This window comes from Monodelphis domestica, chromosome X (genome assembly GCF_027887165.1).
Source record: "Monodelphis domestica isolate mMonDom1 chromosome X, mMonDom1.pri, whole genome shotgun sequence".
In the NCBI taxonomy this organism is placed as follows: domain Eukaryota; kingdom Metazoa; phylum Chordata; class Mammalia; order Didelphimorphia; family Didelphidae; genus Monodelphis; species Monodelphis domestica.
In genome coordinates this window covers 3957437-3983440 of record NC_077235.1, presented here as the reverse complement: position 1 = coordinate 3983440, position 26004 = coordinate 3957437, and the positions used below count along the sequence as shown (strand labels likewise).

General features: G+C 51.1%; 2 protein-coding genes and 1 long non-coding RNA gene across 9 annotated transcripts in view; 1 reads left to right on the top strand and 2 right to left on the bottom strand.

Moving 5' to 3' along the window:
- Positions 1–956, bottom strand: part of RRAGB (Ras related GTP binding B) — a 119570-nt gene extending 118614 nt beyond the window's left edge. For all 3 annotated transcript variants that reach the window (XM_056808732.1, XM_056808729.1, XM_056808730.1), the window contains exon 1: positions 818–956. The gene's annotated coding sequence lies outside the window, so the exon portion shown is untranslated. The remainder of the gene's footprint in view (positions 1–817) is intronic.
- The window catches only part of CLCN5 (chloride voltage-gated channel 5), a 90157-nt gene that overhangs the window by 992 nt on the left and 63161 nt on the right, over positions 1–26004 (top strand). The window contains exon 1 of one of the 4 annotated variants that reach the window (XM_056808724.1): positions 848–936. The exons of 2 other annotated variants lie outside the window; for them this stretch is intronic. Coding sequence is in view for 1 of the 2 variants with exons in the window: in XM_056808722.1 (XP_056664700.1) it covers positions 1289–1290 (2 nt within the window). In the remaining variant the exon portion in view is untranslated. Of the gene's footprint in view, positions 1–847; positions 937–1162; positions 1291–26004 lie in introns of those variants that run through there. One more of the 4 variants, XM_056808722.1, reaches the window with a different exon arrangement.
- On the bottom strand, positions 3146–25979 carry LOC103094048 (uncharacterized). Of its 2 annotated transcripts, XR_001625623.2 has the most exons (4): positions 25892–25979; positions 25406–25604; positions 16856–16960; positions 3146–3350 (listed from the first exon to the last, which is right to left on the bottom strand). It is a non-coding gene; the product is annotated as an uncharacterized LOC103094048 (long non-coding RNA). The 2 variants fall into 2 exon arrangements; XR_474884.3 differs by having other exon boundaries at positions 3151–3350; positions 25406–25960.

Here is a 26004-nt window from a genome sequence, read left to right as displayed (position 1 = left end):
CAGGCTGCACCCAGGCCGGCCCTAACTTGGCGGCCGGACTCCAGAAAGTGAGGAGAAGTTTTCCCCGGCTCCAAGCGCACCTGCATTTGGGGCCGCCGCCGGCGCTGGCTCCGGCTCCGGCTCCGGCTCCGGCTCGGGCTCCGGCTCGGGCTCGGGCTCGTGCTCCTGGTCTGGCGGCGGCGGCGGAGGGCAAAAGCCCTTTTGTTTCAGCCTTGGCTTGCCCTCGCTGACCGAGAGCCTCGCGTTTGTTAGCAGCGTGATGCCCCCATCTGTGAAAGCACACCCAGAAGCCTCGGCGCCCTCGGCCCGCTGGGGCGGGCAGTAGCCCAGGAGGACTCCAGCGTTCAGGACCACCGAGACTAGACAACGTGTGCCCCGGCGAAAGGGAGCGCCCACATGGAGAAAGTGTCTCCAGAGCAGAACACATTGTGTTCCCGAGAGCAAAGCGGCCCTTTGACAGCCCATTGAGCGATGTGGCTACTTTGTTCTCGGGAAATCGCTAGCAGAAAGGACTCCCCCCGTAGCCCCTTCCCGGCCGCTGCCCCGCTGCCCTGGTTCTTAGACGGCGCGCCCGGCATGGGGGCTGGGGGAGCTCTCCGCCGCCCCGGAGAGCCTCCAAAGAGCCCGGACTGCCTCCGCGCTGACCCAAGGACAGCGCCTACCCCACACAGTCCAGGGGCCAGGAATCCCGCGCGGACTGAGCCTGATTCCTGGAACTGCAACTCTAAGGCTTAAACCGCACACGAGGCTTCGAGTATTTGGGAGAAAGAGAGAGAGAGAGGCAGAGGCAGGGATGAGCTGGAAAGCTCGGCTTTACCTTTTTCGATTTTCTTGCTTGCAAGTTTCAGTTTTTCCACATCTGTCTTCCAGGGAAGAGGGACCAGACAGCTGCTGTAGCACCAGTGAACATATCCAAGCTTTTCCACCAGACTAGAGGTGCATTTTTGTGGAGGGGGAGGGGAGCAAGGCAACTGTAACCCCCAGCCCAGGGAAGGTAGGAGGGAGGATCTGGAGCTGGGGGGAGGGGAGGGGGAGGGAGGGTACCATAAGAGGAGTGACTGCTGACTAGCTCTCCTCCCCCCCCCCCCAGCCAGTGACAAGCAGCCAGCTGCTTCTTAAACTTAACCCTTTGACCATCTGGCAAGGACAAAGTATATTCCACGTAGAGAAGCCTCTTCTGGCCTTGATCTTGTGGTGTTTCACAACAGGAACCAAAATCACACTTGGGGAATTAAATAGGGAAAACGGTTTTCTTGATTTTTTCTTCTCAAAATCTGTGCGTGTGAAAATGTGAGTAGTAACCGTATTTTTCCTTTTTCCTTTGTTTTGAACCCTTAATTGAAATCTCTGGCCACACGAGAAGTCAAGACTGACTGAATAGAGCCTTTAATTAATTTCAGCTCCTTCCCATCACTTCCCGCTTTGGTGATTCTGTCGCTAAAAGTCTCCTGGTCAGCTTCTCGTCTTCGCCACTGAATTCTGCTTTGATCAGTTGCCCAGAAAGCAGAAAGATTTTTCACATTAACTTGTAGCTCATCAGAGGCAACTTTGCTAATGCCTGAACTCAACAAAGGGAGGAGGCTGAGTAGAAAGAAGGGGTCTGCGGGCCTGGTTAGCCCAGAGATTGGTTGGACAAATGAGCCGCTGGAGCTTAGCTATTTACATGGGCGATCTGGGGGCTTTTCAGCCTTGCTAGGCACGTTTAGAACTCGAATTCTAACCCTAGTTCTTGGGCTATCACCCGGGGGTGATTTCCCAGGCACTATTTCTGTAAATCCTCTGAAGAGGCTGAGCCACCACTTCCACAAAGCCTTCTTTCCTGATCCCACCAGTGGTCAGCATTCTTCTCTCCCTCCGACAGTCTCTGGGCTTACTTTTCCATACACACGTTCTAACAGTCCCACAATAGAACCCGAGCTCACTGGACTTAAGAAATGAGTTTGCTCTTCTCTCCTCTCCTCTCCCTCTCCCTCTCCCTCTCCCTCTCCCTCTCCCTCTCCCTCTCCTCTCCTCTCCTCTCCTCTCCTCTCCTCTCCTCTCCTCTCCTCTCCTCTCCTCTCCTCTCCTCTCCTCTCCTCTCCTCTCCTCTCCTCTCCTCTCCTCTCCTTCTCCCTCTCCCTCTCCCTCTCCCTCTCCCTCTCCCTCTCCTCTCCTCTCCTTGTTTTCAGAGGTTCTTGACTCCCTAGCGCTTTGCGCAGAGTAGGTGCTACACATTTAGGAAATTCAATGAAGCCCTTCGCCTTCCTCTTTTCCTATTTGAGGAGTATCTGGGCAGCAAAAAGAGCCAAGCTCAGGTTCTTTTGTTGTACAAGAATGATATTGTATCACACTCAGATCTTTCTCTGCATGCCCCTTTGGCAAGTTTGTTGGTTGATAAGAGATTTGATTGTAGCACTATTTGTTGTGATGTGCTTTGACCCAGTAGTGGGAATTCTTCAGGGCGGGTTTTGATAACATTGCTTGAATTGTAAGACAGAAAAACAGCTGGGATTTTGATTCCTTTCCTAGATGTGTATCTAGAATGGCTGCTCTTTTCCCTCTCCTATACTATTTATTTAACTAAGCGTGGCGTTCAGATCTCATGAGTTCAGGTGGAAAATTTGGTAGATTTAGAACCTGAAGGGCTCTTTGAAGTCACCTAGCCTGTCCCCTTTATTTTGGAGATGAAGAACTTGTGGCCCTGAGATACCTATGAAGTGGCTGTCCCCAAAAGTTACACAGGTTTTTCCTTCCACCCCATGACCCTTTTCAGTTTGTAGTTTCTAATCTGCTGGAAACTAGATAAACAAGTAACAGAATCAGGATTAGAACCCAGATCTTGACTTCAAATCTAAGGTTCTTCTACTGGGTGTGAATTTAGGTTTAAGATTACATTAAATAAAATCCTTTGGTTTATTCTTTTCCTATTTGGGGGATACTTGAGTAGCAAAAAGAGACTAGCTCACATTTTGTTATATGAGAATTATTTTGTATCAGACTCAGATCGTTCTTTACATGCCCATTTGGCTGCAGCTCAGAAGTTTGTTGGTTGAGCAAGATAACTCCACTGGGCCAGGAGAGCATCCTTCTTATCCTAGCTTTCTTATCTCCTGCATTGGGACCTGGCTGCCAGATTGCCATAATTCTCCCTCATCACTGGAGAAAGGGCGATTCCATGGAAGAACTTTCCATGTAATTGAACCTTGGTCCTTTTAGGGACAAACATGTCTTTATTTTGGCCATTTTTGATGAAAATATTCCCAAGACAGTATGTATTCTCCTGCCACCTTCTTTCCTTCTTCCTCTTCTTCTTCTTCGTCATCGTCATCACCACCACCATCACCGCCGTCTTCTTCCTTTACCTTCCATATCTGAATCAATAAGTAATAATTAATATTGGCTAAAAAAGGAGATGAGTGGAAAGGGCTAGGGAATTGGGGTTAAGTGACTTGCCCAGGATCGCACAGCTAGGGAGCTATGTCTAGGCCTGACTTTCTGTCCACTGAGCCACCTGCGTTCTTCTTCTTTTTGTAATGCCTGCCTTCTTAAATAGAGTCTACACTTGTCCCTGACCATCCCATTTGTGACAATTCCTGGTTCTCATTGCTGTGTACCAGGGTCTCCTTGCCTCTCACTTCTGGCCACTTGGAATTCTTCACGTCCTTTTACACTTTCTTTTGCCTCCTCCTTGGCCATCTCTTTTGGCCTTGCTATCAGTGCATCTGTCTCTCTCCCTGCGTCCTGCCCCCCACCCCATACACACTTTTTGTTGTCCAGCTTCTCCTCTCCGATGAGTTAGGAAGGACGACCCAGCTTGTCTGAATTGTGGTGTAGTCTGCAGCAGGAGGTCCTGCAAGAGGGCCTCTACCACATCTGCACAAGGGCCCCTGAGTCTTCTCTCAGCTGCTCTGGGCCCTTTTCCCCTTTCCCTCCAGGTTTGTTCCTGCCTGACGTCCAGATAAGGAATATCACTGGACTTGAGATGGAGTTTATCCCTTTGGATTGAACTCACATTCTTCTCGTAGATTCTTTTCTGGCCTCTGGGAGGTATGGATGGGCAGGTGCCCCTCTTTTCCTGAGGGAGCAAAGACATCTTGCCCTATAGCTCTCCTGCCCTTCTGCCTGGGGCTCCACGCAGTTACCCACAGCAGCATTTCGTGGGAAACCTTTTTCTAGTCTGGCTCTCCCTTCTTTCTTCCTCTCCGGTGTGCCAGCTACTCAACATTGGGGGGGTGGATTAGTGCATGTGGGTATTGCCCTCTTTGCTGCAGGGGCCAGGAACAGAAGTCCCTGGTCTTCCTGAGCCATGGCAGCCAGGTCAGGTTATTATCTCCTAGCCTTGGCTTTTCACAAACTCTTCCTTCCTGCCTCCTGGGCTACTGGTTCTGCTTCCAAAAAGACAGCGGAGCTGCCACCACCACAGGGCAGTCCCCTGCGGGGGGAATAATGGAGTGGGGGAGAGATCCCACCTTTCCTTAGAGTAGGAGGCAGGGCTCTGTTGGGGGTGGGGTGGGGTGGGCAGAAGTAAGCCAGTCAGAACTATAAGGGAGCCAGATGTTCCAGAGAAAAAGCATTCTGTTGCAAGCGTCCAATGTCTAGGCAGTGTGTGTTTAGAACTGGCAGATGTTTTTTCGCACATCATGATGCCTGTTGACAAAAGTAATGCTGATCTTGCTGAGCTGGTGGTACAGGAGGAGAGCAGGGACCATGAGGAGGGGGCACAAAGCAGGCACTGTGCTGGTGGCCTCGTTTGGGGTGACATCTGTGGGTGGCCCTGTGGGTCCAAGCCGGGGTTGCCCTTACAATCTGTGACACTCAGGCCATACATATCCACTTTTTTCAAAGGGGGGCTACAGAAACAAGAATTTAGCTAGCCGTCTCTCCCCCTGCAATCCCCCCCACCCCGGCCCAGCAAGCATGTGCGTTTGTGTGTGTGTGTGTGTGTGTGTGTGTGTGTGTGTGTGTGTGTGTGTGCTTCTCAATAGGATTAGATTCCGATGCATGAGAAGCCTTTTGGCAAAGAAATCTTTCATGCGGTTGTTCTTTTCGAAGCAAGTACCCTTTCCCAAGCCAATGTGATGGATTGTATTGGGGTTTGCGGCACTAGCAGAGTGCCGTTAGCTGGAGGATGAGATCATAGCATTTGATTCTGGAGCTGGAAGGGGTCCTAGACATCATCTAGTCTAACTCTGTCATGCTACAGATGAGGAAACTGAGGCCTGCAAAGGCTTAAGTGTGAGGGTGCCTAAAGGCAAATAGCAATCCTGCATCTGCGTCCTTCCTTCCCACGGAATCACTGCCATGGCTTCCCTCCGGGCTGCTGGTCCCTGACAAGGACAAGGATGCAGCTTTTTAATCGGGCCGTGGCGCTGAAGCGTGAAGGGAGGCTCTCGTTACTCTGAAAGCAAGCTTTAGTTGTTTTTCTAAAGAAAATCTCCACTGAGGTTTCTAGGTTCTTTTTTTGACTTGTTACTGAGTATTTTACCATTAAAAAAATAAGCTATGGGATCTCAGGTTTTAACCAGAATTATGATTCAAAACTTCCTGTTTCTATTTTTTCTACATCAGCAGAGCATGAACATTTCACTGTGGGTGGCACAACTGTCAGATTTTTCCTTGTTCTTCTTCCTATCCTGTATTAACACTCCAAAGCGTGTTATCCCTGTGGTCACGGTGCGGGAGTTGTTCCTGAGTGAAGGACAGGAATTAGCTTCCTTGGAAATCTCACAAGTCCTGGCATCCTTAACCCGAAGGCCAGGAGAAGAGCAGATAGCCCTTCCCCTTGGCTGCCTTTGAATTTCTCTTCTTCCCTCCAAAAGGATTCGAGGCAGGCGACAGGCTGAAAGGGTGCAAAGCAGGGTAGCCATGTTGACCAGCCCCGGACTTTAGCCTGTATCAGGGAAGAAAGCTAACCTCCCAAAGGCCATGAAAAGGCAACTGGCCCTGGGAGTTCCTAGGCACCTGGGATGAGCTGATTGGGCCCCCAGCCTGGCCTGAGGTTTCCTGGCCACTGCAAGCCAGAAAGGGAAAGACATTGGGTTATATAACTTTCTGATCAAAGAAAGCATACATACTTGCTGGCAGACACCAGCTTTTTCCTGGAACTTAGCTCAAGGAGAAATTCATCATATGGCTGGTTCCTTGTATAACTTGGTGGATAATCGCTTCAGCTGAGGTTTTGCAAAAGACTCAGAAATGTCGTTAGACCAGATTCTTGGATTAAGCCTTTCCAACGTCAGAGGGTCTACCATTAAATCCTAATTTAGTGAAGACATTTTTGTGGGGTCCTGGGGCCATTCGGTCCAGGGATTTTGCCTTCTGATGTTTCCACTTAGTGTCTAGTTGGAGAAAGTAGCAGGACAGGCAGCCGACACATCCACTAGGCTGTTGCTCTTAGACGTTAGGTGTCTTCACTGAGCCAGGGCAGGGCTTGGGTTGCAGTGGATTACTGACCAAGTTCTGGGAGTATCTGTGGGGCAGAAAGTCTATTCTCTGATGTTGCTTCGAGTGATGTTAACCATGAGCAGGGCAAGAGTGATTGGTCCCCGTGCTCCCCTCTCAACAGAATGGCCAGCCCTCCTTGTCACGGGCAGCGAGGACACCTACAGCTGGAGGGGTGTCGGGGTCGCGTGGTTTTTCCCTCTCCATGAAGATGAATTTTGGATTTTTTCAAGTGTTTGTATAAGCACTTGGTTGGGACCTCGGCGTTCTGAGCCATACGGTGTGGAAGAGATGACTTTAGCTTGAAAAATGTGCAGCGTAGGTGTTGCTGGCCTCATCTACAGCAAACTGAACCTCAGTCTGGCCCCACCGAGAATGTCTGGTTTGCTGAAGTGTTGCATGCTGATGGCCCCACAGGGTAGTGGAAGTGGGGCAGGGGCTGGGGAGTTAGCTGCAGAAGACCTTCCCCAGGACCTGATGGTCTTGACTGGTTGAAGAAGGCGATCTCACATGGACACTTGAAATATTGTTGATGGAGGCCTGGTTTGGTTTGTGGGCAGGGATGCTGAGCAGCACTTTTCGGCAATCACCAACCAGCTGGTCCAACTGCTTTCATGACCACTCTGCAAGTCTAAGACTAAGAGCACCCCATCCACAGAACAGCCCTCATCTCTTGCTTGGTTGGAAGGTTTACAAACAGGCCACTGACTAGTTAGCGGTGCTGGAGGGCCTCCCAGGGCACTGTTTTTTCCCATGGCACCATTCTGGCCATCATTCTGGCCATCCTACAGTTTGTCAAGAAGAAGGCTGCCATATACTTTGGAAGGCCTGGCCAGTAAGCCACTAGGCCTGACCTCCCCTTTTATTGATCAGTGATTCCTTTTCCCCCAGAAAAATCAAGTGGAGAAAACCAGATACAAGTCCTATGATAATACCAGAGCATATGAAAATAAATGTGAAGCTGTGTGTGAGAAAGAGAGAGAGAGAGGGAGAGAGACAGAGAGACAGAGAGGGAGTGAGACAGAGAGACAGAGAGAGAGAGACAGAGAGAGGGAGGGAGAAAGGGAGAGGAAGAGAGAGAGAGAGAGAGAGAGAGAGAGAGAGAGAGAGAAGGGAGGGAGAGAAAGAGAGAGAAGAGAGGGAGAGGGAGAGAGAGAGAGGGAGCGAGACAGAGAGAGAGACAGAGAGAGGGAGGGAGAAAGGGAGAGAGAGAGAGAGAGAAGGGAGGGAGAGAAGAGAGGGAGAGAGAGAAAGAGAGAGAGAAGAGAGGGAGAGAGAGAGAGAAGAGAGGGAGAGAGACAGAGACAGAGAGGGAGGGAGACAGAGAGACAGGGAGCGAGACAGAGAGAGGGAGGGAGAAAGGGAGAGAGAGAGAGAGAAGAGAGAAGAGAGGTAGAGAGACAGAGAGGGAGCGAGACAGAGAGGGAGGGAGAAAGGGAGAGAGAGAGAGAAGGGAGGGAGAGAAGAGAGGGAGAGAGAGAAAGAGAGAGGGAAAGAGAGAGGGGGAGTGAGACAGAGAGAGGGAGGGAGAGAGAGAGAGAGAGAGAGAGAAGGGAGGGAGAGAAGAGAGGGAGAGAGAGAGACAGAGAGAGAGAGAAGAAAGGGAGAGATACCTAATTGATCACCGTAGGAAGCTGGATTAAATGGAAGCAATGTGTTCCCATTGTAGGAGCCAGGCATCTCAGAGACTGGCCCTCTGGATGCTGACTGAAGTCAGAATGGCCAGGCCACCCAGCAAAGGAACCTTTTCTGGTCTGGTTGTCTGGGGAGATGAGGTAGGGGAGTCCATAAACCTGATACGAAGGAATTAAAAGCGTTTAAGTGCATACTATGTTCCAGGCTCTGCGCTAAGCACTTCAGAAAGGAAGGGGAGAGCAAAGACAATCTCTGCCCCTGGGATGTCCTCTTGTAGTTCCTCTTCTCTTAGATGGGAGACAATCTATTTAGCAGGCTTCGGCTTCAGGGCAGATGGCAAGGCCAGATGAGGTTGGACGATTGATTTATTCACCAAGGATTCATTAATTAAGCATCTTCAATTCTTAGTCCCTGACAAGGTGGTTGCAAAGACAAAATGAGAAGGTAGTTTCTGCCCTGAAGGAGCTTATGTTCTATTCAGGGGGGACAAGATATTTCAGTAACTGGGGAGGTCCCAATGGTTAAGTGTGGAGCTGTGAGTAAAGACTTCCCATGGGAAGTACCACTTGATCTCCTTCTTGAAGGAAGCTGAGCCTTCTGAGAGGCAGAGGTGAGGAGGAAGTAGTACATTTCATCCATGGAGGACAGACACCCCGAGCCAAGGCTCTTATGATTCCATGATTCTCCGGTGACTGTTTGCACCCAAGGCAGTTGAGCCTGGGCAGAATGCAGCCTGATGGTGACTCCTTGTGGGGGATTAGGGTCAGGGTCAGGGCTGGGCCCATTCCATCCAAGGAGTCAGTTTGAGCCAAAGATTGCTTCAGGTCTTTGGCTAGGGAGACAGAAATGAAAGGAGAACCCAACCTTAAGAGCAGAGCATTTAACTGGGTGGAGAATTGCAGCCAGCAAGAAGATGCCTTCTGTTATTGGATGGCAAGCTTATAGGCCCCACAGATGGGGCAAGACTGGCACTGAGTCAGATGCTCAGGGAAGCACCGAGCAGAAGGGCTGGTTGGTTAGAAGCTCTGGCAAGACTAGTGTGTCCAAAGGACCCAGGTGAGACTTAGGCCCGGTACCCCACCATGACCAAGGTTTCGAGTAGGCCTCCCACTGCCCCCAAAGCCTGGTTCTTCCCCCTGCTCTTTCTCTTAATCAGGATGTAGCATGGCACAATGGAAAGAGCACTGTACTTGGACTCAGAGCTGGCTTTGCCCTTGCTTTTCTGGAGCCTCATTTTGTTTTCGAGAGAGTTGAGTTGCTATCTGTCCTCCGTCATGCAGCGATCTGGAGAAGCCAGCTACTTTTCCATCTTAGATTCTAAGTTCTAGAGGGCTGAGCACTCTGTGGAAGTTTCTTGGGAGTACCTTCTTGCCTGAGGAACGCATTAAATGATGGGCCCAGTGGAAAGGCAAAAGGCTTCTGGGTCCTTAGCCCACTGAGGCTGGCTACTAGTTGCCATTGGGGCAGCACTATCGCTTCCAGATGCATCGGGGGAGATGGGCCCTGCAATCAGCTGCCTGGGAGAGGAGACAGAGCTCCTTGGCTCCAAACACTGGCTGGAGTGCTGCTGGAGGTGCACTTTGGGGGTGGGAGTGGGGTGGCCACCTTGCTTCGTTCCCCACCCTTTTGGCAATCTGGGTGAGCCTGGGGTTCCCTTCTCAGAATAAGGTGTTTAAATGCTTCAAGTAAAACCCAGATGATTGCAAAGAAAGCCAGGTGAAGAACTCCTACTGTAGGGAGTCCACCACCCAGGGCCGTCAGAGGCGTGCTGGCCTCATGGCCTGCCTGCCCCATTTCTCTGTCCCTACCCCCTTCCCCCTCTGGAGCCTGAAAGTCTGTTCTTTGATTGTTCCTTGGATTTAATCTATTATCTCCCGAAGACAGGCACCAAGTAAAACTGGACTTTTTCCCTGGGGGGCCCATTAGTATTAGCCTGAGAGCAGGATCAGAGGGTATAGGTACACGAAGGTCAGTTTTGATGAGCAAAGGATGGCATGAGGCTCTCCTGGAAAGGAGGGAGTGGAGTTTAGTGGGGAGCGCTGGACAATCCGGACGGGGTGGTACGAGGCCGGTGAGCACCCTGGAGAAGTACAGATTGGAACTGAGACCTGAAAGAAGGCAGGCAAGTTGGGAGATAGAGAGGAAGACGGAGAGTGTTCCAGGCATGGGGGACAGACAGTGCCAATTTCCAGTCACCAGATGGGGGGATCTTATTGGTGGAACAGCCAGGAGGCCAGGGTCACTGGGCAGAGGAGTCCAAGAAGTGGGAAGGGGAAGAAGACCGGAAAGGCTGAGGGGCTGCCAGAGGATTTGGGGTTTGATCCTGGGCTGTTACTGAGGAGGGGGAGCGCCAGAGGCCTGTGCTTTAGGAAGGGCATTTGGGCAGCTGCAGCTGAGCGCAGGAGGAATTGGAACGGGAGAGACCTGAGGCGGGCGGCCCCCTGAGCAGCGGTTGCAGTAGTCCAGGGATGAGGTGATGAGGGTCTGCTCTAGGGAGCAGCAGGGGCAGAGGAGAGAAGGGGGTCTGCAAAGGTGAAATGGACAGGCCTTGGCAACACCTTGGATGTGGGCAGTGAGAGGGAGTGCTGACGACGTCCAGGCTGACTCAGCTTGTGAGCTGGGGGATGGGAAGGACGGTGTTGCTCCCTGCAGTAACAGGGAAGGAGGGAGGGAGACAAAATAGACCCTCTGACTTCAGAAAATGCATGAGGAAATCTCCCAAAGAGAACACAGTCCTGCTCGAAGTCAAAGACTCTCCCCCTTCCTAGGCCGGGGCTCCTTCTGGCTTCTTCGGCCCCCTCCAAGCCCTTTGTTCCACTGCTTTTCAGATAGAGGGAAATCCGGGCATTCGGGTGGTCACCAAGCCCTCTTGACTTTTCTTGGGGACACCTCTGGTCTCCTTTCTTTCCTTTTCCAGCTTCTTCACCTTCTCACCTGCTGCCTTAAGCTCCCAGATGTTTTCTGCCTCAAATCCTGTTCTTCTTCCATCCATCCCATAGGCCCCCGATCACCAATCTCCCAGAAACATCACTTGTATCAGGTTGGTTCTCGGCTCATGGCCCTCCAGTGGTTCTCCATTACCTATTCCATCAGCTTGTTGAGCCCACCCCACTACCCAACCTTGACCACCCCCCATTCTCCCTTCTTTTGTCAGACTGGCTTTTTCACTGACCCCCCCAAATCCTGTGTGACCTTGGGTAAGTCCCTTAACCACTCTGTGGGTCTCATTTTCCTGCCCTATAAAATGAGGGGATTCGACTTGAGGCCCTTCCAGCTCTCATGCCTTGCTCCATTCTGTCTCAGGGCCTACAGGGCCTTTTCCCCCATCCAAACCCTTCTTCTCTCTTCCCCCAGCTTTTGGGCTGTTCAAACTGTCATTGTTCTCAGTCCCACCCATTTTTGGGACATGCCACCCAGTTAGCTAGCTGCAGACATTGCCTCGTGGGCAGCCTTTTGGTTCTGTGTTAGCTAGTCTCTTCTCCCCACCTAGGTGATGGACTTGGCCGTGTCCTGAGTCTTCAGGGAGCGCCTGACATGGTAGGGGTGGTGAACAGACCGCCATGTCCTGGGGTGTGTGGGCAGCCATGTCCTCTCTGTGTGACTGTAGATGTACCTCAAGCCAGGCTGGCTCTGAGAGCAGCCATTTGGAGGCTGGGAACATTCCGGGGACACTATGGGGAGCAGGGGGAGGGAGAGGTTTGCAGAGACAACCCCTTTCCCCATGGAGTTGTTTTGTCTAGTGGGAGGTGTTCATCGTCGTCGTTACAGACGTGGCACTCATCATGTGCCAGCCTCTGGGCTGAACATTTTACAAAGATCACTTCCTTTGGGCCTCCTAAGAGCCCTACAAGGTAGGTGCTACATAAGCCCTATCTCACAGAAGAAGAAATGGAGGCAAACAGAGGTGAGTGACTTGCCCAGGATCACTCAGTTGGTCAGCGTCTGGGCTCACATTTGCACTCTGGTCTTCAGGCCCAGGGCTCTATCCACTCTGGTGTTATTACCTCATACCCATAACCAGAACACAGAATAACACGGTTGCTCTGAGGGGAAAATGGCGGGCAACAGATATTAGGAGCTGGAGCTAGTGGGGTGTGGCCATTTGAGAAGGAAATCATGTTCATGCAATCGCCAAGTAGTGAGATTGGAACCCACATCTTCTCTGCCCTTAATGTCTTTGATTTGGGCTTGAAAGGAGCAGGCTGAGCTGGGGAGGGGCGGGGGTGATACTACATTTATTGGAGAGCAATTTAGTCAGTGGCATGGAGGCTGGAAAGTTGAAGGAATAGAGTCATGATCCAGTTTGCCTGGAGGCAGGAGGATGAGGTAGGTCTTCATCGGACAGGCCCAGGAGCTGGCCTTGACTCGGAGGCAGTGGGGAGTAAGGTGGGAAGCAAAGGTCTCTGAGCAAATCTGGGTGGGGACAATATTGTCTGGGATGACATTCAGAGTATTGGCCCTTTATGAAGAAAGTACCTGATTGGGGGCTTGGGGAGACTAGAGAGTTTACTTTCAAATGAAGCCATCAATTCCTTTTTTCAGATTTCACTTGCCTAGTCATGACTGATAGCCTTTGTGGAGAAGGAAGCCTTAAAGAGCCAATTTAGGTTTTGGAGTCAGAGGAGCTGGGTTCAAATCCCACCCACGATGCTACCTACACGACCATGGCCAATTGCTTTGCCTTGGGCTTTCGTTTTCTCATTTGTAAAATGAGAGGGTCTCCCTGGGTGGTCTGGAAGGGTCCTTCCAGCTCCAAATTGAGGATCCAGTGAATGCAATAGCTGGGCTGACATGGGCAGGGCGATCCTGTGCGAGAAACTGAGGAAGGGCCCTTGGATTCACTAGGGCAGGCTCAGAGCTTCCTTTTTCATTCTTGACCTTCCACCATCCCAATCACCTCCACTATGAAATTGTGTATATTCCCAAGGCGGTGCAGTGGGCACATTCGAGGAGCCAGAGAGAGCTTGGGACAGTGCAATGCAGGGAGCCGGTGGCCCCAGTGTTCTGGCCCCTTTTCTGCTATTGACTTCTTGGGTGGCCTTCGCTCCAATACCTCCCCTTCTGGGTTCCAGTTTCCTCCTCTATACAGATGGGAGGGGGGAGTTGGGCTGTGATCGCTCAAAGATTCTTTCCTCTGCTCTCCTCTTGAGGGGTCAAGGGCTAAAGCGATGGCTCTTTGCCTGGTTGGGTGTGGGATGTTTCATTTGCTCCCTCACCGGCCAGGGCCTTCTCGAGGTACCGAAGCTCCAAGGCTGAGGACAAGGCCAGGAGTGCCGGGAAGATCTTCTTTGGGAGGGGGTTGGCCTTGTTCATCTGGCAAGGGGAAAGCTGGACTTGTGCCAAGTGGTCGAAGGGCTCAGGTGGCCGGAGAGGGACAGGAAGGGGGTCTGCCCGAGAGCTGTTCACCCGCCCAGCTCTGGGGGACACACTTGAGGATGGTTTTCCCCTTCTCTTTGGGGAAGAGGCTTTGCTGGGAGGCCTCATGGGAACGTGCTTCACTGATGGAGAGCTTTGCTTCTCACATCAAACAGCCCACCAGCCAGCCGAATTTTCAGCTAATTGAAACAACTTGCTATTATTATAAACTTAACCTTCAACAAAGACAGAGAACTATACAAAATAGGGAATAAAGTCTTCCATTTCATAAAGCAGAAGCAAAGGGACCAACAGACGAATGCCAGACCTGTGGGCAGCCCGAACACAGAACCTTTGGGCCTCCTCCCTGGCTTTCCTGCCCCATTCACAGGGCTCGGGCTCGGCCCCTCCTTGCCTCGAATGGCTTTGGAGCACTCTTTCCAGATTTCTTGGCTCTGGATTTGTTGTCTTTGCACCGCCATAATATTCCATTCCCTAATTTATTCAGCCATTCTCCAGTGGTTGCACATAGAGGTTTTCAGGTTTTTGCTCTTACAAATAGCCCTGCTGGGAACATTCTTGTACAGAGAGGTTCCATTTTCCCCTTTTTTCTGATTTTTGAAGGATGAAGTCCTAGCAATAGGCTTGCTGGCTCCCACTTTGTCTTTGACCCAGAGTCAGTCTGGCGACACGACTGGTTGGGATGCTGTCTCTTCTCCCCTCCTCTCCCCTGCCCTCCCCCTTCTCTCTGTCTCTCTCACCGGGCTACGGTTATCTCTGACACTACCGAGGCCTTCATTCGTACTCTTTCCCCATCTTCACCCCTCTAGTGTGTCCTGGGTGCCGCCCTACAGGGGGTGGCTTATACGTCTCTGATCGTTCCCGCGTTTTCCTTGTGTTCCCCTCCTGGTGACCCCAGCTGGGGTTTTCTTAGCAAAGATATTGGAGTGGTTTTGCCATTTCCTTCTCTGGTTCATTTTTCAGATGAGAGAATTGAAGCAAACAAAATGATCACACAGCTAGGAAGTGCCTGAAGTAGGATTTGAACTCACATTTCCCTGACTCTGGGCCCAGTGCTCTCTGCTGTAGTGCCACCTAGAGGCTCTAGGGAACAGATCTGCATGTCTGATTACTAGGAAGCAAAGGAGCCTTGGTGGTTCAGACTGGCTACACCTAGGGAATGCAGTCAAACCTGTATTTGACCCCACAAGGACATAATGGGAAATGGAGAAGAGAACAACCAAGCCGGACAGGTTCCCCAGAGTGGGGCAATTCCCTTCCCCTCCCTTTAGGCAGTCTGTGGCTCCAGGGTATAGCTGCTCCCACCTCAGAAATGCTGTGGAAGTATTTGTGGCCCAGGCCCCCCAGTTGCCCCATGGCCTACATATATAACTTGGCGTATTCTGGGGAGCCGGGAACTTTAGCCACGTGGCCAGTTTCTACCAGGAAATGGGGAAGTCTGAGTGGTCTTGGAGGGATCCTAGGGACCCTCAGGGATCCAGAGATAGGCCAGTGTGCTGATTTTCCAAAAACGGGGAAGAAAGCAGCCTCTTTAAGCTGGACAAGGAAGTGGGCTAGCAATTCCTCATTCAATTATCGAATAGATGGTTCCAGGTGGTTAGTAAGCACTTAGAGAACGATGTGAGCCAGCACAGGTCCACAACAAAGAAGACCAGGGACATGCGGGAACCAGAGCACACCTGGATTTCAATATGGCATTTAACAAGGCTTTCCTTGTGGCCTTGGGGGAAAGATAAGAGCAATGGTGACTAGGTAACAGGGTAGGGAGGCAGCTGTGACACCATCTGAGTGATCTGACTCAGAGTGAGGGGAAGGACATAGGGATGAATGATCAGGATAACAAAATTAGGTGGCACACTTGTTAAGCCTGAGAGTGACACAGAAGTGGTGGTAAGAGCTAATAATAGTTGGTTTACACAATTGGCATCCTTGGTACTCACTGATGGAAAGGCCACTGGATCTGGGGTCAGGAGTCATATGTCTGAATGCTAGCTTGACCTTGTTCCCGTATAACTTTGAACAAGTCACCCAGTACCTCTAAGCCTCTGTTTCCACGTCTGTGGAAAGTGTGAGAATCACGTCAAATGTCACGTGTCAATCCCTTCGTCACTTGTAAAGGGCTAGGGGCATGGACGCTGTCATTTTCTTGAAACATGGAGATGCTGGGATGACTAATAGAATGAAAGGGGATTGGGACAAATGTGAGATTGTTCCACATTTGAGATAAAAAAGATTCTAGCATGCAAGTACTGAACAAGAAGCTAGTCCATCACTTGTGGAAGACGAACTACAAGCTTCTTAAGTCACCAGCGGAGTTAATGCAATCTTGGTTTTTAGGAACAGTTGTAGCAGACCCAAAATGAGAACAGTAACCATCCTGCTGTCTTTCGGTTGTGGTCAGGCCACATCTAGGGTATTAGGTCTAGTTTTAGGCTTCCCATTTTAAGGTGGGGTTTGACAGGCTGGAGCATGCCCAGGATTGTGAGGGGGCCTCAAAGCCATGCTTTGTGGGGCAGATGGAAGGGACCTGGGAATGTGTAGTCCAAAGGAGACAGGGACTGGGAGAGGAGGGGTTCATGATGATAGTCATAAAATATTTGGATATTCAAAGGGTCTTCATGTGAAAGAAAGATTTGAGTTGTGCTGCTTGGCCCCAAGGGCCCATCAATAGATGGAAGTTAGAGACAGATTTTGGCTCAATATATGGAAAATGTTCCTAACAATTAGAGCTGTCTAGAAATGGAATGGGGAGGGAGAGTTCCGTCCCTGGAAGTCTTCAAGAGCCGAGCTGGCTGGCTGAGCACTGGTTGGGGCTTCAGGCCTGGCTTGGCAGAGGGCCCTGGGTAGAGGAGGTGTTTTGTAAGCAGATGTTGGTGATCCACTGGGCTAGTGAGCCGACCTTATCTGGCCCATTTTGCCCCAATACACCGGATCTCGGTACCAACCCATACAGACACACTAGATTGGTTCTCTTTACGTTTAAGCTTTACACTTCCAAATATGTGAGAGTGTGTGTGATGTTGAATAAATTGCCCAAAGAAATACAATGTAGTATCTTCCGATGAATTTTTAGCAATCATTCCAAGTTTTTGCCAAGAGAATTAGGGGCTGGGGAGTGAATCTGTTTTCATTTTTTGAATATTCAAAACCCCTCCTTTTTATAAATATTTACTAATTAATTTGATAATTAATTATTACTATTAATAATGATGATTCATGGTTTTTACTTGGAAAGGGAAAGAAAAACATCCCTTCTCTTGTAATTGGATATCTCCCCCCTACTGATAGGTCTGTGCCCCTATTTCAGTTGACTCAGAAAGTTCTATTTGTATGTTTGAGATATTAGATATTAACCGATATGATCCTTGCAAATAGGAAAGATGCTTCTAGAAAGTGTTTGAAACAATTGGGTCTAAATACTCACTGGGGTTTTCTGATCTCTTCTGTTTCTTTGGGGACCCTGGATCCATGATGCTTGCTTTTGGGTTCTGCTCTCCCAAGTTGTGTTGTGTACAACCTTCTTGGTGTGCTGTGGGAGAGAAAAGAGGCGTTCATCAGTGGGGGAACATTTTTGCTTGAGGCGATTGTGAGTATTTACTCAATTAAGGACAGCTCTGAAAAGTAGCTTTTTTCTTATTTTGTTCCACAATTTCTTTTTTTTTAGACCCTCACCTTCCATCTTGGAATCAATACTGTATATTGGTTCCAAGACAGAGGAGAGGTAAGGGCTAGGCAATGGGGGTCAAGTGACTTGCCCAGGGTCACACAGCTAGGAAATGTCTGAGGCCAGATTTGAACCTAGGACCTCCCATCTTTAGGTCTGGTTCTCAATCCACTGAGCTACCCAGCTGCCCCCTCTTCCACAATTTCTTTGCCCTTATCCTTTATTCTTGGGATGCTTTGTGTATCCCCTAGACCCGTGTTGGTGAACCTATGACACATGTGCTAGAGTGTCCCTTCTCCCTCCTCCCTTTCCATGCCTGCCTCAGGGCATTTCTCACATGACCCCACGATCTGCCCAGCAGCCCAATGGGAGCACTTCCTCCCTCCTCTGTCTTTGGTAAGGCGGGGGGGGGGGGGGGGGGGGGGGAGGGTGCGTGTGGGTTGCAGTTTGGGCACTTGGTATCTAAAAGGTTCACTATCATTGTCCTAGACCTTTCTAGGCCAGCCAACTGATGGTACTAGTCTGAATTCGCTTGGGAACCATGTTATAGGCTACTTAATCAGTCCCTGAGAGAAGCCTATTGTCAGGAGATTTAATAGCTGGACTCTGGCTGCAAAAATTTAGCCTGGTCCCCTTTGACCTTTTGATCTTGACACATCCTAGTTTATGGCGTTTAAAGTCTTGTAATGTCGGCTGGGAATCGAATACATTCTCCAAACCAAGGCTTTCTGTGGGGAAGCTTGGCTGGGCCGCGGCAGGCCAGGCCAGCCTCCTGGAAACTTGGTGTACTCAGATGAACTGAGGCTCCAAGGGTGGAAAAACCTGTTGCGAGCCCATTCAGATGTGGACATTTCTGGCCCTTCTTGGCAGCCACTTTTTCATTAGGAAAATGAGGCAGGCAATTAATAATGATGATTCATGGTTTTTACTTGGAAATGGGAAAGAAAAACAGGATTTTGTCCTAATCTTTATTGCATATGTTAAGAAGTAGCTATTCAGCATAGCATAGCATAGCTGGCTGAAATCTAGCATTCAATGGTTAGCCTGGCCTGCCTGCGGAGTGGGCCAGGCAAAGTGGAGGGCCCCTCAATTCTCTAATGGGTGCCTTTGTCCAAACAATGGCGAATGGGACTGCTTCAGCCTGAATGAAGATGGTGTGGTGGTTAGGGAGCAGCGGGCCAAGAAGATCCGAGTTCAAGCCTTGCCTCTGACACATACTGGACGTGGCACCCTGGGCAGGTCACTTCATTTGCCGACTCTCCATGTTGGCAGATGCTGAGATGTTGCTGACTTGCCTGGTAGGAGTTGCTGCCCCTGGGAGTTCTCTGTCAATGAAATACCATCTAACAGGAGCCTCTGATTGCTCTCAGACATGGGCTTCTCTCCAGAGGGAGGAGCAGAATATTTTGGCGGGGAGGGGTTGCCAGACGTCCCAGGGGTCTAACCTGTAATCCCCCCTTGTGGGAGGATGGCTTCTTTAGCAGGCTTCCTCACCCTTTTTTCGTACCACGGTCCCCTTTGCCAGTTGGTCTGCTCAGGTCTCAGGTCTCAGCCCCTGCTCATGATCATGCCGTTAAATAATTTCATGTATGTCCTTTTCCCCATCCAAGTTCACGGACCTCCTACGATCTGCCCATAGACCCCTTAGAGCCCAGGGGAGCCTAGGTTCAAACCCACGTTCTACAGCCTTGCTCTCCCCAGGCATGGCTTTGGGTGGTGGGAAGGCCTGGCCTTCCAGACACCATTGGTTTGTGAGTTGGGAGATGTAGTGGCAGTGCCCAGATGGCTCCTGGATCTCTCTCGCAGGCCTCATCCCCTTCCTGACCTTATTGCCCGCTGGGCACCACCATCCTGGCATGCCACCCTCCATAGGTCATCTTCCCCCCCCCCAACTCCCTCTTCCCAGTGTCCCTGTTTCTGCTGAGGCTAGATGCCGACATCCTCTAAATCACCATGGTGGTTAACCCGAAGTCACCCATGACTTCCCACTCTCCCCCATGCCTCTGTCTGGCCAGATGCCAAAGCCTGGCTGTTCTCCTGCCACAAGGTCTATCAGGCCCCTTCTAGGCCTTTGTCCAGATGACAGTCCCAACTGGTCTCCTTTTTGGTCTCTGCCATTTTTCTCTTCCCAGAAGCTACTAAAATAAATAGGGCAGCTAGGTGCATAGAATGGAGCAAATATTGTACTCTGGAAGACCTAGATTCAAATCCTGCTTCAAACACTTCAAACACTGGTTAGCTTGGACAAGGCACTGAACCTGCATTTAAGCCTCAGTTTCTTCCTCTATAAAATGAGGGGTTTGGGGGCAGCAGGGTGGCTCAGGGGATTGAGATGGGGGGTCCTGGGTTCAAATCTGGCCTCAGACACTTCCCAGCTGGGTGACCCTGGGCATGTCACTTGACCCCCATTGCCTAGCCCTTACTGCTCTTCTGTCTTGGAATCAATACACAGTATCAATTCTAAGGTGGAAGGTGAAGGGTTAAAAACGAGGGCTTAGACTCATGGCCTGTAGGCTTCCTTCGGGCTTTAGGTCTGTGATCTGTTCTTTTCAAAGCCAGCACCCGACTACTTTTACTGATCCATAACTTGAAGCCTCATGTTTCCAGGGTTCCTTTGGTCCTGGAGCCTCGTGTGGTTCTCTGGGTTCTGTGATCAGTCTGAGATCTCCTTCCTCATTATTTGCCACTTGCTGCCACTAAGTCAAGAAGACCCAAGTTCAAATTCTGCCTTAGTAGCTAGCTCTGTGACTCTGGGTGGGCCACTGAGTCTCTCTTTCTTATCTGTAAAATGAGAATAAACCTTAGCAAGTCCTTCCCAAGGTTGTTGTTAGAAGGCTCATATCTGTAAATCTTTTGCAAAGCCTGAAGCTTCTCTTTTCTTGCCTATCTATACATGCCTGCTACTTCCATTATGGGTGGGCGTCACACCACCTTTGTTCCTCTGGTGAATTGAAGGATGGGCAGGCCTCCCCAGCGGCCCCACCTCTAGGCCCCGAAACCCCCCTCCCTCGCCTGACTAGGGATGTAGCCACAGACCCAAGGGCTTTCCATTTCTCCGCCATGGCCAGCGCTCTGAGAGGGCAGACAATCTTTGCCATCCCCAAGCTTAACTGGCACCTGGTGAGGGTTCCCTGAAAGAACTCTCCTTCACTCGGTATTGAGAAAATGGGGAGGAAAAGGCTCACAGGCAGGGGGAGGGGGTGGGCTGCCTCAGCAGCTCTTCTTTCTTGGGCCCCGGCAGTACCCCCACACTTGGTGTCAGGCTTCCATGGCCCACCTGGCCTGTCTGGCCTTGACTTCATTGGGTGCTTCTGTAATCCCCAGCTCGCTTTGGGCCTATGGAGAAGCCTCCTGATTTCATGGCCAGTTGGGGCCTGTTCTGTCCACATTCCAAGCTAATCCCTCGCCAGCTGCCTCCCTCCTTTTCTAACCCCCTGACAAAGGGAAAGACAAGGAGACCCAGTGTTCCTAGTAGCCCCCAGCCCACCCCAGTATCCCCTCAGCTCGCTCAGCCTCTGACTTCACCAGTCAACCCTTTCCTCTCCATGCTGCTAGCGGTGGGCTTCCACCCTTTCTCCCTAGGCCTGGCTTTCAAAGCCCTTTCTGTCTGCTTCGCCTAGAGACTTCCCCAGGCTGCTGGTTCCCGGGCCTTGCCTCTCTTTTCTCCATTGCCCCTGGCTAGTTCCTCCTCCACCCTCTTTCTCCCTTTTGAAAGGGTGGCCCCTCTGGGTGATTGCTTTCTCTCTGGCCTTCAGGTCAGGTGTAATTGGATTCTTGGATTTCCTTTGGCCTGACCTCTTACTAGCTTGGCCTCTTAGAGTCTCAGGCTAAGGGATTCTACTCTTCCTGGAATCCTGCATTCTCTTTATCAAAATCTCTATCAAGGGAGTGAAAGGAGAGGGCAACTTTTGGACTCAGAGGGCCTGGGTTCAGATCCTGCCTCTGCCACTCTCCCATATGACTGTGGAGTAGTCCCTTAACATTTCAAGTCCTCTGTTGGGGTTGGACAGAATAAGGGGTTCTCGATTCTGGGTCCACGAACTTTTGTTCTCCTGTTTTGAGAACTATTTTATGAGAATCTGTTTCCTTTGTGATCTTACTTTATGCAACGGTGTATTTTATGCCTTGAAATACCTTATTCTTCCTTTTCACAAACTTCTATCTCACACTGAGCATTTCCTTCCACTACGAACATCTATGGGATCCATGCTCCAAAAAGAGCTGAGAAAGCCAAGTCCTGGGAGACCTTCAGAATCCCTCTAAACTCGCAGCCCCTTCTGAGACTTCTGATTAGAATTAAGAAGGGCAGTGGAGAGGGTCCCAAACTGGAGTTCACAGGACCATGGTTCGAATTCTACCTCTGCTACTTGCTACCTATTTGACATTGGGCATGTCACTCAACCTCGATGGGCCTCAGTTTCCCCATCTATGACATGCTTGGATTAGACCTGGCCTATAATGTCCCTTTTGGCTCTAGATGTGTGGTCCTTTGTGCTTAGGTAAAGAGCAGTAGCTTGACCTCCCCAAAGTTGAAATTAGCAACAAGATAGGTCAAGAATTTCTCAAGTGCTCTGATTCTAGAGGAAGGAGTCCCCTAACGTATACCCGGGGCTCCCTCACGCTGCTGGATCTCACTTCTGGGCTCCTGATGTCCCCTGCGTTGGCAAAGTACCACCCAGATCCTTCATTTGACTGGTCTGTCTGTGGCATATTCCAGGAACAGTTCTTTTGGCTTGTCTTCACTCAAGTGTCCTTCTCCATGATCCCACCTACTGCCTGGTTCCCAGATTTCTGTCAGGCACCTTCTTTCTCCATAGTCTTAGCCCTCCGACTCTTGGCTTTGGCCCATCTCTTGTGAACAAAGTATGTGCTATTCTCCTATTCTAGCATGTGTCTAATCTGACCGGCTTCGAGACACTGGGATTGTTAGTACGGTGCTGAAGCTGTCATCATTCTTTATTTGCTTCTCCTCTGTGGGTCAGTGTGACATCTGACACCAGAAGGGCTCTTCCTGGCCCTCATTCCTGTTTCTTTCTGCCTGGATGACCCGGTGACCCCTGGATTGTTGCGCTTTCTGTCTACAGTATCTCATTTTACAGATTTCCTTGGACATTCTTCTCTCCCCCTCCAGTTTCGCCTCCAATCCCCTCCTGATTAGCTCAGCCGTCCTTGGCCTGCCAAATGCAGCCTTAGCAGCCTCTGGCCCCGCCAGGAGCCCCTCATCCCGCCTGTCAGCAATGGGCTGGGCCATGATCTGCAGAGCTGGCTGTTCACTTCCCACAGGCTCCTTTTGTTTCTTGCCCTTGAAAAAGAGAATTGTGGGCTTTCCTCCCCAGGGCAGCAGAGAGCTGGGCTGCTGGCACTTGTGGGGGCACAAAGGACATGGGTCCTGCCCTCGGGGAGTGTACAGTCTCTTGGCAAAACAATCCACGACAGAAACGGAAAAGCTCGGGATGGGGCAGAAGCTGTGATTTCACTGGTGTTGGGAATTCCTGGCTGAGGAGGCTCCCTCTGCTCCTCCGGGTCTCCCAAATCAAGGCAGAATTCCAAGCCAGGTCTTGTGACTCCTAAGCCAACTCTGTTCGCAATGGAGGCCCACTCTACCACGTTCTACAGTTTGAGTGTGAGGAAAGAGCTAGGAGCCCGGGGGTTAGAGAAAGGCCTTCTGGAAGGAGCAGACTTGGGTACTTGCACTAAATCTAGAAGAGGCCAGGGCCCCATTGGGAAAGACTTGAAACGCTCTTGAGTTCTAAAGGTTCCCCACTGGAAATCGCTGGTGTGGAGTTTATAGAACAGAGGAATGCTCTGGTCACATGTGTGCCTCAGGGCTGATGCTACAGTAGTTGGGTAGAGGATGGCTCAGAGAGCAGAGGAGCTTGTGGCACAGTGACCAAATAGGAGGCCTTAGCCCAGATGAGAGGTGGCAAGTGCCTGTGCCGGGGTGATCGTGGAGGTAGGATCGGCCAGACTTAGGAACCAATTATATAGGGAGGGAGTCGGGGAGAGGGAGAAGGAGAAGGAAGAGCTGAAGATGACTCCGAGATCCTGAGCCTGTCTGGCTGGGACCCCGAGGGTGCCCTTGGCGTCTAGGAAGCAGGGTGGCTCTGGGAGGAAACTGAGATTTGTTGGGGCATATTGACTTTGACGTGTCTATATCCAGTTGGAAGCAGTGGTTGGCTAATGTGGGGTTTGAGCTAGATCAGGGAGGGGCCTGGAGCTGCTGTATGGGGAAGATAATTGAACCCATGGTAGCTAATGAGGTCACCAAGAGAGAAAAGAGGGGGCTTAGGACAGAGCTTTCTCTAGGGTTAGCCTTCCTGGACCAGCCTTGAGGGATGCAAGATGGGGCAGTTCAGCTAGCCCAGAGGCAGCAGGGGCCTAAGCCAGCACCCAGGCTTCTGTGGTCGAGGAGACTACCAAGTCTGGTCCTGGCAGTGAAGTGCTAAAGGAGTCTAAAGAGGAAGCTGATTTGATTGGTGGGGAGGCTGGAGCTGAATGTTTTAGGGGTCTGGACCCCAGTGGGAAAGAAACTTGGCAGCAGCCATCCTGGGGTGGGAGGAGCGATGACTGGACAGGGCAGACGTGTGACGCCTCAGAACATGTGGCCCATTAAATGCCCCAGTGGACCAAAGTATTCACCACCTGACTGCCTCTCCTCTAGCTTACAGCCTAGTAGCTAGTGACATGGCCATACTTGTAAGCTAGGCCCAGGAGGCCTACCCCTACTGAGATTGTGAGGAGGGTCCTGGGGCCTACTTCTGCCTTTGGAGGCAGTTGATGTATCACCGGCCCCAGATGATCTGTCAGGGTGAAATCCCCAAAACCCAGCTTGCCCTCCCAAAAAAGGGTGTGTGCTAACTTCCACTTTGGGGTGCAGATGTTACTGAGATTGAGACTGGGACTCTTCACCCCATACCTGCTCCACTACACCCTTTCTTATCAAGATGGCGGCCCTCACGTGTCCGTCATCCAGATGGACACTCTAGAGCTCTCTCTCCTTTAAGAGTTCCTGCACCTGGCACCACTTTAGAAGCCAGAAGGAGGTGCGACCCCTTCCTGGCAGCGGGCTGGGTGCATCGTGTAAAGCATTTCCAGGCTTTGTTTTGCGGCTTTTGCCTCTAATTGGCAGCTGTCTTATCTTGGGTAAAATTCATTTAAGTTGATTAACCGGTTAGGTGGCAACCTGAGCTGTGGGAGCTCTCTGTCCTCCGATCTGGCTTCGAGATAGCCGCCTGCTGCTGCTGCGGGTCGTGGGTGCTTTTTTCTTCTTTGTCAACTCTGACTTTTGGAGTCTTGAAAGCCTGAGGATGCGGAACTTCCTGTTAAGTATATGGTAAATGATTCCTTAAAGGAAACAAGAATTCTCTTAAGTCAAGCGAGCGTGCCTGGAGCCACCGAAAGGCTTTTCTTCAAATCAAATGAACTTTATTTTGCTTTGAAGGTGGCTGATGCTGGCCCCTCTGGGAGGAGGATTACTTCGGATAGGGGAGGCTCATTAATTTCACTTCTCCCTTGAAATCTGCCTTCCCTTTGCCCATGTGGGGCCTCGAATGGAGCAAGTTTCCAAGGAATGGTGGAATTGGGTCAGATGGAGCTGGTTCCTCACTCATTCAATTGAGCACCCACTGCATGGCCTAAGTGCTGGAAGACCAATGCGAAGACAAAAGCAGCCCAGCCTTTACCCTCTGGAGCGTCCAGCCAGAGGAAAATGGAGGAGGGAGCCTTAGCAGCTGGGAAGCCTGTCCCAACGCCTCTTCCCTCATTTCATTGGTCCCCATTTTTTCTCCAGCTAGCTCCTTGCTTGCTTGTTTTCTCTTCCTTCCATTGTGAGCTCCTTAAGGGCAAACGACTGGCTTTTGCCTCTTTTTTTGTAACCCCCATCACCACCACACACACATACTTAGCATCTAGTAGGGGCTTATTAAATATTTATTAGCTGACCCAACTAAGGGGCAGTGGAGGTGAAAGATGAGAATTCCAAGAGGTCAGGATGAGCAGGGAGGGAAGGTGGCCATGCCAGGCCCAGGGAATTATCGGTGTGAATCCCCAGTGGGAAAGCTTGGTTCAAATATGGCCAATGGCTGCCAGCTCCTTTTCCGAGGGAGGATCGCAGGGGATGGAAGGGGGTACAGGGTCTGCTCATGAAGCTAGAGGGATGGCTGACCTCTGAGAGCAAAGGTTAACATAAATATCCAAGTCTAAGGAAGGAGGGAAAGGGTCAGCCATGACGGTGGGGAGGGCAGCTCCGATCTCACTCGGAAAGATGAGTGCTAAGCAAAGGACAGCTCGCAGACCCCAGACTGCCCCTACCGTGCTGGGCTGCTGCCCCAGGATCTTGGGGAGCTCCTCCAGGGCAGGGCCTGACTTGGGCTTGGCACGTGGTGGAGAGCATCGAGCAGCGCCCAGCCGAGATTCTTCTCTGATTAGAAGGCTCCCTGGACTCCTCTGGCTGTCTCTGGTGCTTGCCAGTGGCCGGGATGGATGTACCCGTAGGACTCTCTGGAGGTCACTGTAAAATGTGCTCCCCCCGCCCCCGCCGGGAAGGAAGCTCCTTAGCGCTTGGCGGGGGCTTTATTCCTTTTCCACTGCCTTCCAGCACCTTCTGACATTTGCTGCTAGCCCCGTAATTAACCGATTGCTGCCAAAGCCTTAATGCAAACAGAAGCTGCCCGCAGCAGCCATTGTCTGGGGGCTCCGGAGAAATCCCTTCCACCTGTCACTGGGAGCTGCCCCCCTCCCCCCCTGAGCCAGGCCCTTCGGCGGGGATTAGGGGGTGCCGGAGCCCTCGTTACAGACCTCCAAGAGCGAAGAGGACCCCCAGTAAAGGCTCCTCACCGGGAGGCGGAGGGAGACTGCCTGGAAAGTGCTCTCCTCAATAGCTAATGTGATGTTACCGAACTTTTAAACGG